Genomic DNA, 16,312 nt, shown 5'->3' on the forward strand with positions numbered 1-16,312 from the left:
ACTGAAATTAACTCAAGTTTCATTTGAAGATAATGCAGCATAGCTATTTAAAGCCTTTTGAATGCCAAACAAAGGCTCGTTTCCATGCTCAGTTATTACTGGGCCTCTGAACACTGTATGCTGGGTCTAGGAATATTTTTTTCCACTTGAAGATGTTTATATATTAATATAAGCAATATATTAATTAATAAGATTGCCATTTATATTTCTGTTTTTTTTTTATAAAAAAAAGCATTACTGTGCTGCCATGACTTAAAATATCAGGGTGATGTACAACAATAAAATATAACACATAATTAAAAACTACAGAAACCATAAAAGTGAGAGTAGAGCAGTCAAAGCAGCCTTGAAATACACTTCTCACAAGTAGAACTTTCTGTGGCGTAAGAATCCTGACCCGTTTTTGTGATATCAGTTTAAATCAAACAAACCCCCGATGCAATTTCTGCCAACCTCTGTAATCAAGAACAAGCAGCTCACAAAGCTGTAGCTTGTGGCCTTTCCAGTCCCAAAATGTTTGCTGATTTCGTGAAGCAATATTTTATGCTCATAAACTGGCTGCAAGGTGGGAGTGCAATTCCATTTATCTTGATATTCTTTAGCTTTATAGAGCCTGCCAAAGTGTCCATCTGTTCGGCGGAGATTGCTTCCCCTCGCGAGTGGTCAGGGGGAGTGAGCTGGGAGAGGTCAAAGGAGCTTCTTGACCTCGGGTGTTTCTTGCTGGAGCAATTGGAGTAGAGGGGGCCGGGTGCCATTACGAGGTGGTGCTCAGCAAAGCGGCCCCCACTTTAATTGGTAATGATAGCAGGGAAGACACAGCGAAGCCACAGCCAGGAGAAAACAAAAGGCATCCAATATAGTAATTTATTACCGTTCGCTGGGTTTCAGCCGCTTGGTTGTTTTACCCCTGCCGTGGCCGCAGAGAGCAAAAAGAAGCTCCAGCACTTAATGCAAAATGGAGGCCTTGCTTCCGGCAGGGCAGCGTGGGGCTCGGAAGAAGATTGCCTCAGCTATTAGTTGGATCATGGATTTGTGCTCGTTGGCTCGGCTCCATAGCTGTCAACCTTTCCCTTTTTTTGCAGGAAATTCCCTTATTATAGCATTGGGAAACAGCAGGGAGGGTTGGCAGCTATGCTTGGCTCTCCAGGCCCTTCTCTCCAGTGCATCAGCTGCAATTTCCGGCTTGCTTGTTTGCCTACAATTTGTCCTGTGTGGTGTAGTGGTTAAGAGCAGTAGACTCGTAATCTGGTGAACCGGGTTCGCCTCTCCACTCCTCCACATGCAGCTGCTGGGTGACCTTGGGCTAGTCACACTTCTCTGAAGTCTCTCAGCCCCACTCACCTGTGGGGGAAGAAGGGAAAGGAGAATGTTAGCCGCTTTGAGACTCCTTTGGGTAGTGATGAAGCGGGATATCAAATCCAGGCTCTTCTTCTTCTTCCTGCCAATCTTCTGGCTGCTGAGCTGGTGTCAGCACTCAGCACAGTGAGCAGATGTTGGGGCCCATGGAGCCAAAAGACGTGTGTTGTTCCAGGATGCCTCTGGCCCCACATTTACAGGTGCCAGGGGCTGCTACAGCCTCTTTGGGCAGTGGCCTGAGCTGTGCCAAGCGCTAAAACTGTCTCTCCTCTTGAGCATATGGGTGGGCCGCAGGTGGTTGGCACCAGTGGGGGGTGAGTGAGGGTGCTCAGCAGAGAAGGGCCAAGGGAAGCACTGGGAGTAGCTCATCAAGCTGCTGTCAACCAGGCACATCTTAAGGAACCTGCTTTGCGTTTTTGCTCATTGCTTCCCAGAGCCAGCAACGTAGCCGGTGGTTGGAGGGACTTGTTCTCTTGCCAACCATTTTGTATGGTTCGTTTAGTTCTACTTTGAATCATGTCCATGATTCAGCTGCCTAGTTATTCCTGCTCTCTGCTTTTTGTTTCTTAACCACTTGCTAATCCAAAAGAGGACCCTCCCTCTTATTTCATGTACTTTGAGGAGTCTTTGGTGAGGAAGTTTTATAAAAAGCTTTTTGAAAGTATAAGTACACAACTGTGTGAGTGTCTGGAGGTGGTTGGAGGATGGATGGCGGCTAACAGATTGAGGTTGAATCCTGTCAAGACAGAAGTACTGTTTTGGGGGGGATAGGAGGCGGGCAGGTGTGGAGGACTCCCTGGTCCTGAATGGGGTAACTGTGCCCCTGAAGGACTAGGTGTGCAGCCAGAGCCGTCTTAAGGGGATCTGCCGCCCTGGCGCGGCTATCCCTCCGGCGCCCCCGCCATGCCGCCTCTCCGCCGCCTCCCTCCCGCGCTTGCCGCCCCTTGGGAGGGGGGTGGGCGAGCGGGGGATGAGGGGCGTGGCGCTGGAGCGGCGCGGGGCTCTGCGCGCCCTTCCAGCGCTTCCGGGATGGGAGGCGAGGGCGGCCGGCTCGCGCTCCCGCACGCAGCCGGACAGCGCGGCGCGGCTGGGCAGCTTGCGCTCCGTGCGCAGCCGGCCGGCCGCCCGATGCAGCGCGAGCTGCCCAGCCGCGCCGTCCGGCTGCGCGCGGGAGCGCGAGCCGGCCGCCCTCGCCTCCCATCCCGGAAGCGCTGGAAGGGCGCGCAGAGCTCCTGTGCTCTGCTGGGCAGCCAGAGGGCGTGGCGTGGCCGGCCAGCTCCCTTGCCGGGAGTCAGAGGGCGCTGCCGGCAGGCGCTGCCAGCGGGGCTGGAGGGCGGAGGCGCCCTCCAGGCCATTGCGCCCTGGTGCGCCGCGCCACCAGCCCCAATGAATGAGACGGCTCTGTGTGCAGCCTGGGAGTCATTTTGGACTCGCAGCTGTCCATGGAGGCGCAGATCAATTCTGTGTCCAGGGCAGCTGTTTACCAGCTCCATCTGGTATGCAGGCCGAGATCCTATCTGCCCGTGGAGAGTCTTGCCAGAGTGGTGCATGCTCTAGTTATCTCTCGCTTGGACTACTGCAATGTGCTCTATGTGGGGCTACCTTTGAAGATGACCCAGAAACTACAACTAATCCAGAATGCGGCAGCTAGACTGGTGACTGGGAGCAGTCGCCGAGACCACATAACACCGGTCTTGAAAGACCTACATTGGCTCCCAGTACGTTTCCGGGCACAATTCAAAGTGTTGGTGCTGACCCTTAAAGGCCTAAACAGCCTCCGTCCAGTATACCTGAAGGAGCGTCTCCACCCCCATCATTCAGCCCAGACACTGAGGTCCAGCTCTGAGAGCCTTCTGGCGGTTCCCTTGCTGCGAGAAGCCAAGTTACAGGGAACCAGGCAGATGGCCTTCTCAGTAGTGGCGCCTGCCCTGTGGAATGCTCTCCCACCAGATGTCAAAGAGAAAAACAACTACCAGACTTTTAGAAGAAATCTGAAGGCAGCCCTGTTTAGGGAAGCTTTTAATGTTTGACGGACTATTGTATTCTAATATTTTGTTGGAAGCCGCCCAGAGTGGCTGGGGAAACCCAGCCAGATGGACGGGGGTATAAATAATAAATTATTATTATATCATTATTATAACTGCATCACCCCCCTCTATATGCTTGTTGACACTCTGAAAGAACTTGAAGAGTTTAGTAAGACAGAACCTTGCAGAAGCCCTGCTGCTTCCATTTCAGGACTTATTCCTCTACATGCTTCGTAGGTCTTTCTTTAACAACACTATCTACCGGTTTTCCTGGAATAAACTTTAAGCTAACCAGTCTCTAATTTCCCCGATCCTCTCAGTATTCCTTAAAAATTTTTATTTTATTTTTTGCTACAGTGGCTGCTTTCAAGGAAGACTGAAACAGCCCCAAGAAACATTCAATTTTTCAAATAATGCATCTGATGGCAAGAGCATAGCATCAATATTACCTGAGATGCAGAAGAGGCATCTCTAACCCTGGTGCCCTCCAGATGTTCTGGACTACAACTCCCATCATCATCATCATCCCTGACCATTGGCTGTGCCAGCTTCTAGGACCAATGAGAGAAATGTTGGTGTGGAATGTGTGATGATTCACGGTGCATATGAACATCTAATTAATGTTCAGATTTGTTGGGAGACAATCTTTCAGGCAGATATGAATATTCAAATAGCATCTGGAAGATATCTCCAAGGCAGGATCTGTGAAATGTATACTGGAGAGATGTGTGCTCAATCATAGTTTTGTAGAATGTGCAAGGACTTGGCCTCAGATTTACTCCTGAGTAGAAATGAGTTGGTGGGCCTGTATGTTGCTCACCTTCGGCATTCTGATTTCCCCCAAATTTTGGGGGGCGTGACAATCTCTGGAGCCTTTCTTCCCTGTCTTGACTCCAGGCAGAGCAGCCCCCTTGCAGCTTCTGACTTTTATTTCGTATCCAAAGTTTCTTACAAAAGGCAACAGTTTCTCATTTGCAGACTTAGCAGACCTAGGTGTAAAAGCATCCAGATTTCCTTGTTTTCCACAGGTATAAATAACCATTCCAGTGTCCGTGCCACTGGGAAACCGGGCCTTTATTTAGAGAGCACTAGGGGTGTGGTGACCTCTCCCTCTAATGGAGGAGGGAGGATGGTTTTCTTTGCAAAACTACCACATGATTCCATTTCTTGGTTCCCTTGTGGAAGGAGAAAGCTTTGGTTGCTCCCATTGTCTCTCGATTTAGCACTAATCCTGCCGTAGGATGCCTTGGCATCCGGAAGCTGGAGTGCCTGAAGAATTCAAGTGCTCTGCTTCCTAATGGACGTGTGCATTCTAAGTGGGCAAGACATAGTTCCTAGAAGCAGGTGAATCCCAGCGGCAAAGAGCCTGCAGAGATGAAAAGGTCACCTGGTAAAATAGCATTTCCATTGTACTTTCCATAAAATGTTTGTGTGGTGGGTCTGGCTTGGACCAGTTAAGGTTAATAGCCTGTATTGATGTATTTGGGGATGAGGGGTAAGAGAAGAGTGACCTTTTCCCTGGAAGCAGGGGATTAGCCTCTTCTCTCTGCTGAGTTTTGCCAGAGACACTTTCCCCCCCTTTTTAGTCACTGAGTGTGCAGTAAGCACTAGCAGAAGCAGCCAAGTCTTGGCTCTTGCTGAATTGCACATGGTAGTTCTACATGGAGGAACTGAAGCAGAAGGAGCAAAAATGGTGAAAGAGACTTTCCCCCCAATTGCAGCCGACACACACACCATTTGCACCCTTCCTCCCAAATTGACTTCACCTCTCACAATTAAAATGTGAGGGTTGTATTTTTATTTCGCTCTGCCTGTTTTTAAAAGGAGCTTGTGAAATATTTTCCAAAACTGTCTTACAAGGCATTGGAAGTTGTGGTAGTCATCAAAGAAAGCAGTTTGCTTCGGGTGAGTGTGAAAGCATTCCTCTTCTGAGCATTTCCTAGCATATTTTTTAAAATTTATACTTTCCCCTTCAACAGGTTTCCAGGGCAGCTTACAAAAAGTTAACATTACAATAGAACGCCACCATACAAATCCATTTTGCCACCTGCCCACCTCTGAAATGCCCTGGTTGGGGTTGCTTTGCTCTCAGTGAAATCTTGGAATTAATAATAATAATAATAATAATAATAATAATAATAATAATAATAATACCCCACCCATCTGACTGGGTTTTCCCAGCCACTCTGGGAGGCTCACAACAGAATATTAAAAACACAATACAGCATTAAACATTAAAAACTTCCCTAAACAGGGCTGCCTTCAAATGTCTTTTAAAAGTAGGATAGTTGCTTATTGCCTTGACATCTGATGGGAGGGCATTCCACAGGGTGGGCGCCACTACGAGAAGGCCCTCTTCCTGGTTCCCTGTAACTTGTCTTCTCGCAGTGAGGGGGCCGCCAGAAGGCCCTCAGAGCTGGACCTCAGTGTCCGGGCTGAACGATGGGGGTGGAGATGCATGAGCAACAGGGCCTTGCCTAGAGTGCTCTCCCAAGAGAAACCCACCCGACTCCTTCTGTGGGTCACCAGAGATGTTTTTATTTAACAGTCTTGACATGGTTTGCATTCGCTTTTGGTTGTTGGTTGCATTTTGCTTTTAGAAATGGTTTGTTGTATTTACCCTTCTGTTGGCTATACTATTGTGCTGTGGGTAATTTTTTGTGGCTGACCAAAGTATACGTTATTCTTGTTCTTGTTCTTATTGTTTTCAGCTATCCACTGCCTGCCACACCCAATGGCCTTTTACCATCCTGCCTGTGAAGACGGAGCGACAGAACATCCATTTTCATGTCCTTCTCTTTGATTTGGAAAAATTGGCCGAACTGCTGCATTCAGCCCAGCTCAAGGGACTGAAGTCATCCAGCTCCTTCCACAGCTATGACGCTCTAAAGAGAGCCAAAAGCACAGCTGACAAAAGGATGCTAATGCTGAAACGAAACAGAACTTCTGGGTCACTCTTTCCGTTTGATGGGCAAGTCAAGGCTCCAGCTGAAGAGCAAACATTTGGGGAGAGTAATGCAGTTGGCTCTACGGAACAAAGTGGCGGCATCAAAAGACACAAGAAGCCGAAGAGTTCAAAGAAGGTTCGGAGGCAGCCATCAGGAAAAGTCAATGTGAATGTTGTCATGGATGCAGCAAAGCTCCTCTTGTCATGCCTCTTGCCTTGGGGTGTGGATGGGGAGTTGGATGATCTCTGTGTTCAGTATTTAGATATCTTGAGACTTCTCTATCCAGTCTCACTTGGACTTATGTCAAGGAACAATCATCTCTCTCTGACATTGCCGGGATGGCGCAATGCCAGTTCCCCAGGGGTGGAACAGCAGCAGGAGGCAAATCACTTGTTCTCCAGAAAAGTGCTGGATTTGTGTCATAGGTACATTAGTGTGGCCCAAGAGCAAACAGAAAGGGTCAACGGGCACACAAAAAACATCCGTACCACAGAGAGATCCCTGACTCTGAGTTACTTACTGAGAAGGATATATTTAGTTCAAAGGATATTTGGCAGGCCCTTAGAAAAGACAAGGTAAGAACTTCCATTTTCTGGTGTTTCTCTAAACCCAAGCAGGCAAAATGTTAGCTGGGACAGATGGATGGGCAGACATTCCTTTGTCTGCCTATCATTTGTCATTCATACTGTAGCCTAGTGCCATGCCCTGGAAACCCATTAAGAGTCTTTCCAAATTACTCTTAATTAACCCACATTTACACCCTTTGGTGTACCAGTTAGGTTTTAGCTCCTTTTAATTTCATCTCCATGAAATGGGAATAATAATTTGCATCATTTATTTGTTTTGCTTGCTCTGTTTATTCCTTGCTTTCTAGAGGGTCTTATGGACGGTTCTCAGCTGGTTGACTCCCAGCTAGGCACTGCTCAGGGGCAGAAATCCTTTGCTTTAGTCACTGAACTTTAGTCACTTTTGCTTTCAGACCATTTTTTCTGGGTCATGATTGTGATGGAACTGTGTTTTACAGTGCTTATTCCACATATTGTCACGTCCCATAGGCTGCCACAAAAAGGGGAGCAAATGTCTCAGAAATTACCGAGGGCAGCCCCATATAGCTTCGGCTTCATTTTATGACAACTAGGCTTGAAGACATGAACAAAGATAGGTTTTGTGAAACAGATTCCAAGCCACTGTTGAAAACTGGGATCGCCACATAACCTTGATTTATGTGGGAGGCTGAACTTTGTAAATAATGATTGGGCTGATATCCAAGGAACTAATGACATCTCCCATGCCTAGATTCAGTTTCAGGCACTGTCCCAACCCTCAGCTTCATTGAAGCCATCAACCAGGTTCTTTCTTTTTTTAATGAGGAAAGAAGAACTGGATACTATTGGTATCATGGCAGCATCTCACAATAAATACTTCTGCAAAGTCCTTTCAGGTAGGGGAGAGGAAAATATGGAAGAGGCTATGAGGAGGAGAAAAGTAGATCATCATCAAGCATTCCTTGCTACCAGGAATGGAACCTGATAGCCATGCTATCAACACTTCCTGCTCAAGAGTGTCACAGACTTTAGAGTTGAGACCTAGTAGAGTCAGTCAATAGGACAGAGCTCATCTGTTACCCATCCCCACCCACCTCAGACATGGTTCAGCACCTCTCCCTTATAAGGCATTATAAGCCTGGAAACTAGCAAAGGTCTTGAAATTTAATAGCATACAATATTTATAGTGCATGTTTTGAGAAAGCCCAGTCTTCCTACCTTATAGATATAAATATAGACCTGGAAATGCCTGGTTGGGGCACTCCTGGTTTTCTATTTGCATTTAAAAAACTGGACCTTGGAAACTGGCATTTCCTAGAATTAATTGAGGAGTTGTAATTCAACTGAGGAGTTGAAATTGGCAAGTTGCAGCAGTCATCTTCCCAAGTCGCAGTAAGAAGGCCCTTGGGAAGGGATAGTTTCAGACACTTCCTCGCACACACCATGTTTGGTCTACCCTTTTGAAAGTCCACCATTAGTTGCATTTTTATTACTCCTGCCCATTAAACAGGAATGTCAAAATGAAGTTGTTTGGTTGGTTCGCTTGCTATGTTCATACCCACTCAAGGGCACATTGATTTTGCTGGCTGCTCCTTCAGCATCTGGGCAGGAGAGAAACAATATGTGCCGTGTTTTCGGCCAACCGGTGTGGGTGATCATTGTCCTTCAAGAAACCTACATGGCTCTTGGCTCTGTCCTTCCAAGGACAACTAACTTGAAAGTTGGGAGAGGGGAGAGATTGTACTGCTGATTCTGCCAACAGTCAAGGCAAGAAGAAAGGTGGCTGTGAGGGAGGAACCTGTGGCAGGCAGGCAGCAAGTCTAGATAGCAACTGTGCAGCTGCCATTTATTTCAAAGGGGCCTCTTTATGCCAAGGGCCTCCCATGACTGGCAGCTTACATTGATGAGCAGCATAGTCCTTTCCCAGGCCTGCTTCTTTGGATGCTGGGAACTGAGCCTGACTGGTCAACACATGCAAGAGGCTGGGGGGTTGTTTTGCTGTGGTCCAGGCAGATGATTTTTCACACAGGATCCTTGTTGCTTTAAGCAAGTGAGCCTGTTTTCTGTGCCAGCCCCTGAGGGCAAATGGCTCTTGGGATGTCTTAGCAGGCTGCCCAGCTTCACACTCTTTGATCATCTGAAAGATAGCTGTATGCTAAGGGAGGGTCCTCCTCCAGTTATAGATGTATATTGGGTTAGAGCCAATGTTGGTCCCATTGAAGATAATGGGCATGACTAACTTAGGTCCATAAAGATCAGTAAGTTTACTATAGCCCAGGATTGCTTCGTGTTATCTCTGCTTGCTTGCACTGATCTCTTTGACAGTTATAACATTTCCCCTCAGCCGCCAGAAACTGGAGTCTGCACGCAACAAATGGAGACCCACACCATCTCTTGGGACCACAAGCTCTTATGAAGAGTCCACTAAACGTGAGTATCAGGAGAGAGTGCAGAATTACGGCAGACACAACCCATGTTTGCTTTCTAGGCATGACAGCATTGAAAACACATTTCGAGGTGCTGAAACATTAATGCCATCCTGTGAGTTGTGAGAAGGGAGCCTGAGTTTCCATGTGTTCCTCTAGTACCTTCTGAACTTTGAACTTCTCACAACACTCAAGATGCCCCAGGTATCCTTACTTTCATTTAAAAGACTGGTCCATCATGATCTCAACTATTTTCAACTGGTAGGGCAGCTAAGCCATGCGCCTGAAGCACTGGTGTGAGGCACAGCAGTTGTTTCCCAGCCTCTGGCTTGTGAACTTGAAAGATGTTGGGCCAATAAATCATTTCAGTGCTGCTACAAGTGAGCTTTCCTCCTGTTTTGTGAGGTATGACTGCTAAGAGATGCCATTTGGGGTTTTTACTTATGGGTACTTCTCTTTTCTATACCAGCTCCATTAGCAGTTCCAGCATCCTCAAGATATTCCTTACTGCTCTTTTTCCGTTTAGCTTTATATAGCTCATATGCGGGTGATTTATGGGTAATTTAGTTGTATCCTTAATCCTTTACTGATAAGAAAAATAGCCATTGGTAACCAAGACTAAAAATAAGGTATTGGTTTTTTAAAGCTGGGAGAAATAGATACTCTCCTACGCTGATGTTACGTAAGTAAACTGGAGACCGTAGGGCATATTGCATTACACCCCAGGATGGATTTTCTTCAGGGGAGGGACCTTGGAAATCAAAACTGAGGAATCCGGAACTTCAGTTACATGTGATTTGATATGTGTATTTTCAAGTGGATTAAATTTTAAGTGGGCTGTATATTGCAAACAGAAAGTTCAGAGGTAGTCAACAATACCAGGATTGTTAACGTGTGTGCAAGCTTGCTGTTTAGTTGCAAACGCTTCATGTAACTTCTGTTCTTATACTTGCCACCATCTTTTACAAGTTCTTCAAGACAAGTGGTTCTGTTTTAAAGGCCCGGTGCATTGTTATACTTCAACTGAATGCAGCCTGACAAAGAGTGTTTCCTCTGTTTTCAGACATGTTTGGGTTTCCTGTCCATGAACCAGAGAACAGTTCACTTGTCAAACTTATTTCTTCTTGGAGAGACCAATCCATAGAGGTAGGAAGTGGGTGCTCTTCTGCCATTGAGAACCATTGTGTAGGCTTCATTGAAACAACAAAGTGCAAAGAGACCTTGGATAGGTGGTGGCAATCCATTGCAGACTGCTGGCATGGGGAACAATATATGGTAGCTGAGGCATTTGGTGTGACAGAGAAGCCCACAGTCAGTTATCTGTTGCTGATGCACTTGGTGCCAAAATCCAGCCAGGATCACCTTCCTTGTCAGCACAGTGTGGCCTGCAGGGGCACCTTGGTATCTAGCCAAGCTCACCTCATGTGCACAAGGGAATCCAGACCAAATCAGCTTTTGCAGACCTGGGGGGATCAGGAAGGCCTGCAGCCTCCAGGTCTCTGCCTTGATTCAGTTCAACAACACAGAAACAGCCTGGTGAAACCATGAGCAGAACCTCCATGTGACATATTTGTTGCTGGCCTGTAGGGTTTCCAGTGATTGCCCTACACATGTGTAAGACGATCGTGTCAGGGCTGGCCCTGAACCATTTGCATATTGTGTTAGTTCTGCATGTATAGTAATTATCCGATATGGACGACCATGCAAACATCTGAAAGAGCACTCTGCATATGAAAAGGTGATGCATCTAGGGGAAAGTTTTGGCCTAGCCATCCGTCTGATGCGTCAGTGTGTGGAGAGGTCTTTTTTCCTTTTCTTTTTGACTGTTCAAAGTCAAAGAATATCAGGAACTGGCTGCTGTGTATGTGACAAGTGGTTGAAAAGTTCTCAGCCTCTCCAGTCTGATGGGCAGGAGAGGTTCCAGTCACCTCCTCAACCCCACCTAGCTTTAGCATCCCCAGGCCCTTCTTCTTCACCCCCTCCTATCATGAAGCCAGTTGCCATTGATAGAGCAATGCAGCAGGACAAAGGGTCAACCCTGCTTTGCCTTTCCTCTGCACTGAGCATGCTAGCATAGCTGCTCAGGAGCATAGGTAAGTAAGTAGGCCTTCCCTGTTCACTGCCCCCTCCCTGAAGCTGTGTTTGGGAGAAGAGGGAGAGGGAAGGAGGCATGGGCTTGGAGCAGGACAGCCTAACACCCTCCTCACTGACAGCCTGCATCTCTGGCAGATGACTGAAGCCATTCAGGCTGCTCTGCTGGCTGAAGTTCAGCAGGGCCTGAGAAACCGTCGGAAGACATTGGCCAACGGTCGTGGGCAAGCAAGTGCCAAAGTGGAGGAGCGAAGGACCGAGGAGCCAGAGATTATAAAGAGCCACCCCTTGCTGGGTAAGTGTCTCATCTGTTGGTGTGAGGGCAGGTTAAGGTAGATGGAGAAGCCTTTAATTTCTGAGATAAGGCCAGGGTTCTCCGTCCCAGAGTTCCTGGCGCTGCAGATCTCCCTCCTCCCTCAGGTGGTTGCTCCTACTATCCCTGTTCATCAACTCCATATTTAAGGAATGGGAGGGGAAAGTGTGTTGCTTTGTGTAAATGTTCAAAATGCTTCTAGTATTTCATTCTTGTTGGGTGTATTGGAAATACGATTGCAAACAATTGATGCACGTCATTTTATAGATAACATTAGTGAACAACAAATTATATGGAAATGAGCAGGTGTTTTCAGATTTATCTTTTATCAATGAGATCAGACTTATAGTAAAAATGTTACTGCTCCAATTTTATAACTTCATAATATGAAATGTGGAGTTTTTATGCTTTGGTGGTAGAATAATCCACATTGTGGAAATTAGTTTTACAGCTGCGTCATTTCATTTTACAGCAGGCCTAGCTGCTGTTACTTTTAATGGTGTTCCTGTTGATGGGCAGGAAAGTCTGATTCAGAATTTATGTTACGAGATGATATCCAATTTTCTTTAGGCCATTAGCTGGGCCTTAAAATTAAGTGACCTGAAGTTTACATCCAATCCTATTAGTGAGTCTTCTCTGTCATTGCTAATCTCGTGGTGTGCATGTGTCTGTCATGAAGATTTGTGGCTAGCACGTTTGTTCCAGGAATCTAAGAAAAGTTAAAAATATTCAGCCATAAAGAACACAGATGATAGTTGCAGTAGTGCTAATATGAGCATGCATGTGGTATTATCTTTTGTTTTACACTGGGTCCCCCTCTCCTGTCCCTATTCTACACCAATATTTTGGTATTAAGATTTTTATTAAAGTCATAATACCACAAGATATAGAAAACTAATGTAAATTTAAAAAAGAGACAAAAACAGCTACCAAAGAAAAAAAGAAAAAGAAAATAATATTTGTCATGTCAGGTTCCCCCAGGTGCAGGTTACATCAGTGTGGGACCCCTGAGGATTCATGGAGTCACAGTTCACCATGTGTAACCTGTGTTTACTAGAAGGTTGCTTGGTTTGATTATTTAGGAAGAGGTTGTGCATTGTGAACTCTGGGAGGCACCATTCAGGAAGAGCGTCTGCGTCAACCCACTTGAAAAGAAAGGTGTTGACAGTTGAATCTCAGCAAGAAGTGTGAAGTTTGTTGTTCACTAAGACAGATTGTGCTGGCCCCAGGGGTGCCCAGCCCAGAGGTCACCAGGTGGGAAGACCAGAAACTCACCTGGGGCTGAGTGGGGGCGTGGTCAGCAGTCCTGGACAACAGCGGTAGGTCCAGTAAGGCAACCAAGTCCAGTGGCGGGGCGGCAGCAGGGTCAGGTAACAGTCCGTGGGTCTAGCCGGGTAGTCAGAGGTCAGGAACACGCTGGGGGTTCGTCCGCGAAGCAGGGTCAAAGTCCAGTCCAAGGTCCAGGAGTCCAACAGGGGGTCAGTCCGGCAGGAAGCAGGGCAAGGTACAGGTCAGGAACAGGCACGAGGACACAGGCAGGCACACAATAGCAACTGTGTTGCTCATGCAACTTGGGGCTGGGACTGGCCAGCCTTTATCTGCCCCGAGGCATAGGGTGGCCCCGATCCTCCGGTGACTCGCCTCTCCTTCTGGCCTGGAGGTGAGCACTCCTTCTGCAGGAGCTTAGTTCCCTTCGCCTCTCTGCCCTGATCCTTCACAGCTCAGGAGAGGCTGGTGGGTTACCGGACCCAGGGGCAGCCTCAGCTTCCTCTGACGGGGTTGAGAGTGGGGCATCTGCAGGCAATGGGTCCTCCACCCCATCAGGAGCCAGAGCGGACTCCGTTGATGCCTGCACCTGAGGATCCAGCACAGGTGAGGCCCCTTCAGACTCAAGCCCTAGCCCCGGCTCAGCTGGTTCTGGAGGCGGGGAATCCTGTGCAGGCTGGGATACCTCAGGTTTGGCATCCGAGTCCGAATCCCAGGCCATCACACCGATACATGCTAATACATTAGAAAAAGCTTGTTGAAATATATAAGCAATTTCCGTATTTCCTGGAATCTCCTCCTTTCCCTTCCTTAGCTATTTTTGTACCAAAGCTGGAGAGGGATCCATGTTGTATGTTTTCAGGCATAAGGTGTCCTGCTTGAGGATGAGGATGGTTGGGGTTGATGATCCTTTCATCTGCCATTTGGTCTTTGCACAAAACCCCGCTGGGCCAATTGGCATGACTCTGTCTTCAGTTATCAAGTCAACACTGGTACGTTGAAAGAACCCTGTCTAGGTGCTGTAAGTTCTCATTAGCCAAGTTGATTCATGCCAGAGCTCAAGGGGACCCTTAATGAAATCTACAAGCCCCACCCATAAGTACCCTCCCATTTTAGGCAAACGGTGCCCCCTCCCCCTGTGTCTAATGTCCTAACAGAAAAGGTGACTAGGAGGGACCTGGGCCACTGTCATTCCTGCACCAAGCCATGGCCTGCCAATCTTCTTCTTCTGCTGAGGCGAATATATGTGTTCACTCTCAGGCTCTTCCTTGGCTACAGAAAGGGGATGTGGCAGAACAGAGGCAGAATACTCTGAGCTGCTGAGGTGTGGGATTTCTCCTGCCACCAGTGGCTCTAAAGAAGGGATTTGGCAAATTCACAGAGAGCGAAATGGTTTGACAACGGTCCTTAGCCATGATTGTTCCATGGAAGCACTGTGCTCTTGAACTGCCTCGGTAAAGGTCCCTGCAAGCACACTTCTCCTTCTCCTCCTCCTCCTCCTCTTGTGGAATATGCATCACTGAAAGACATTACACCCTTGTTTCATATTACAGCCCTTTCCTGTAAAGGAACACAACTCAATTTTGTATTTTACCATCTAACCTGTGGTTTAACTTGGCTACTGTATCATCTCATAGACATTCACTTAAAACTGTACCTTGATCCAATATTCTCTAATATTAGTGGTCAAGTATTGAAGGAAGCAAAATGGAAGACTCTGTAGAACTGCAGCTTATTTCATTCTTTGCTTCATATATTTTACCAGACATAACTCCTTAATGCAACAGAAATCAGATTTGTTGTGTATTTTTACACAAAATCCAATTGTGCAGGCGCCATACCAGGCTCATCCAAAACATTAGAAAGGATACGGTTCTGCTAGGATATTGCTGAAACTCCACACGGAAGCAGCAACACTTTGGATGCCAAGGCATAGGAAGTGCCACTTTAAAAGGTGGTGTCGTCGGCTCTCCATCTCTGGTGGGTGGTTTTGGGGAAACATTAATGATCCTGACAGCTATCATTTATTTATTTATTTATTTATTTATTTATTTATTTATTTATTTATTTATTTAAAATGATCCCACTTGATGTAACAAAAATCTGCAAGCAATGTGTATAAAAACAATTAACACACAACATTCAATGAAACTTGGCAAAAACGAAACACAACTCTCACACAAGTAACATTGAACAGTGTGCAAAACAAAACTGAAGAACTAAGGTTCAGGAAAACCTATATCAGAGATTCTTATTTGGCCTACCACCCCCTTTTCAGAAAAATAAATAAATAAATTACTCAGCCCCTCCCTGGAAATCTATCTCAGTCTGATCAGCCTCAGGGGTGGGTCTGGTGCCACAGCCCGCCTGCCATTGGCCAAATAGGTAGGCAAGCTGCAATTTACTTTCCAGGCCTGGAGGAAGCTGAAAAGGCTTCACCCAAACCCAGAAAAGCCCCTCGACTCCAGCACATCCACTGGATCCAGGGAAGGCATTGTTGTCCCGCAATGGCGCCCAGCCTGGCAGTACACAACAGATGAAACATGTACAAACATTTTTTTCTTTCCCCCTCTTCTTTCTTTATACTTCCACCCCTCTTATTTTTATGCAATGCCCCCCGATTGCACCCAAGGCTACTACCACCCCCTGGATTGTTCCAGTGCCCCCCAGGGGACAGTATCGCCCACTTTGGGAAACACGGACCTAGATAAACCTAAGTTTTTAAGAGGCATTGAAAGGATGTTACTGTGACCGTCTCACAAACTACCCGAGGGAGGGCATTTCAGAGGCTCACTGACACATTGTCACCAAGTGGCAATCCACCAAGGACAATCCTCTTCGGAAGATCTTAGAGATTGGCTTGGTCTTTACTAAGTATCCTGGTCGCAAGTGGGGCTTTAAATGTTGAGAACCAAACCTTGAACTTGGCTCAGTAGCTAATAGAACTTTCAACACTGATGGGTAAAGCTGGGTCCCCCCCCCCACAGAAGCTGCTGCACTTTGCACTGGTTGTGCTTTCTGAATCAAGCGCAAGGGTAGAGAAGAAATAACTAAAAGCCGGAGCTGAGGTCTTACGGGGGTATTTGGGGCCTTCCTGCTTTCCCTACACGTATCTTACTGTCTTCTACCAATGGGGGCTGGGCAAGAGAAGAAGAAGCCAAGTTGCCTTGAACTTTTTTATGCTTAGGTTTGCTGGAGAACTTGCCGCTTCTAGTTCCTTCATCTTGCAACTGTATCTGGTGTTGTGTTGTGGCATCTGAAAGCATTGCACAGATCTTGGCCCACCTGACATCTGGTGGGGTCATCAAGATTTGTGCTTCGTGCACTACATGCATTTTTG

General features: G+C 46.9%; 1 protein-coding gene across 1 annotated transcript in view; it reads left to right on the forward strand.

Moving 5' to 3' along the window:
• WDR72 (WD repeat domain 72) overlaps positions 1-16,312 on the forward strand; it is a 67,949-nt gene that overhangs the window by 30,686 nt on the left and 20,951 nt on the right. The window contains exons 14-17 of the mRNA XM_033167608.1: positions 6,095-6,906; positions 9,221-9,306; positions 10,366-10,448; positions 11,532-11,688. Coding sequence (XP_033023499.1) covers positions 6,095-6,906; positions 9,221-9,306; positions 10,366-10,448; positions 11,532-11,688 — 1,138 coding nt within the window. The remainder of the gene's footprint in view (positions 1-6,094; positions 6,907-9,220; positions 9,307-10,365; positions 10,449-11,531; positions 11,689-16,312) is intronic.

This window comes from Lacerta agilis, chromosome 13 (genome assembly GCF_009819535.1).
Source record: "Lacerta agilis isolate rLacAgi1 chromosome 13, rLacAgi1.pri, whole genome shotgun sequence".
NCBI classification, from domain to species: Eukaryota; Metazoa; Chordata; class Lepidosauria; order Squamata; family Lacertidae; genus Lacerta; species Lacerta agilis.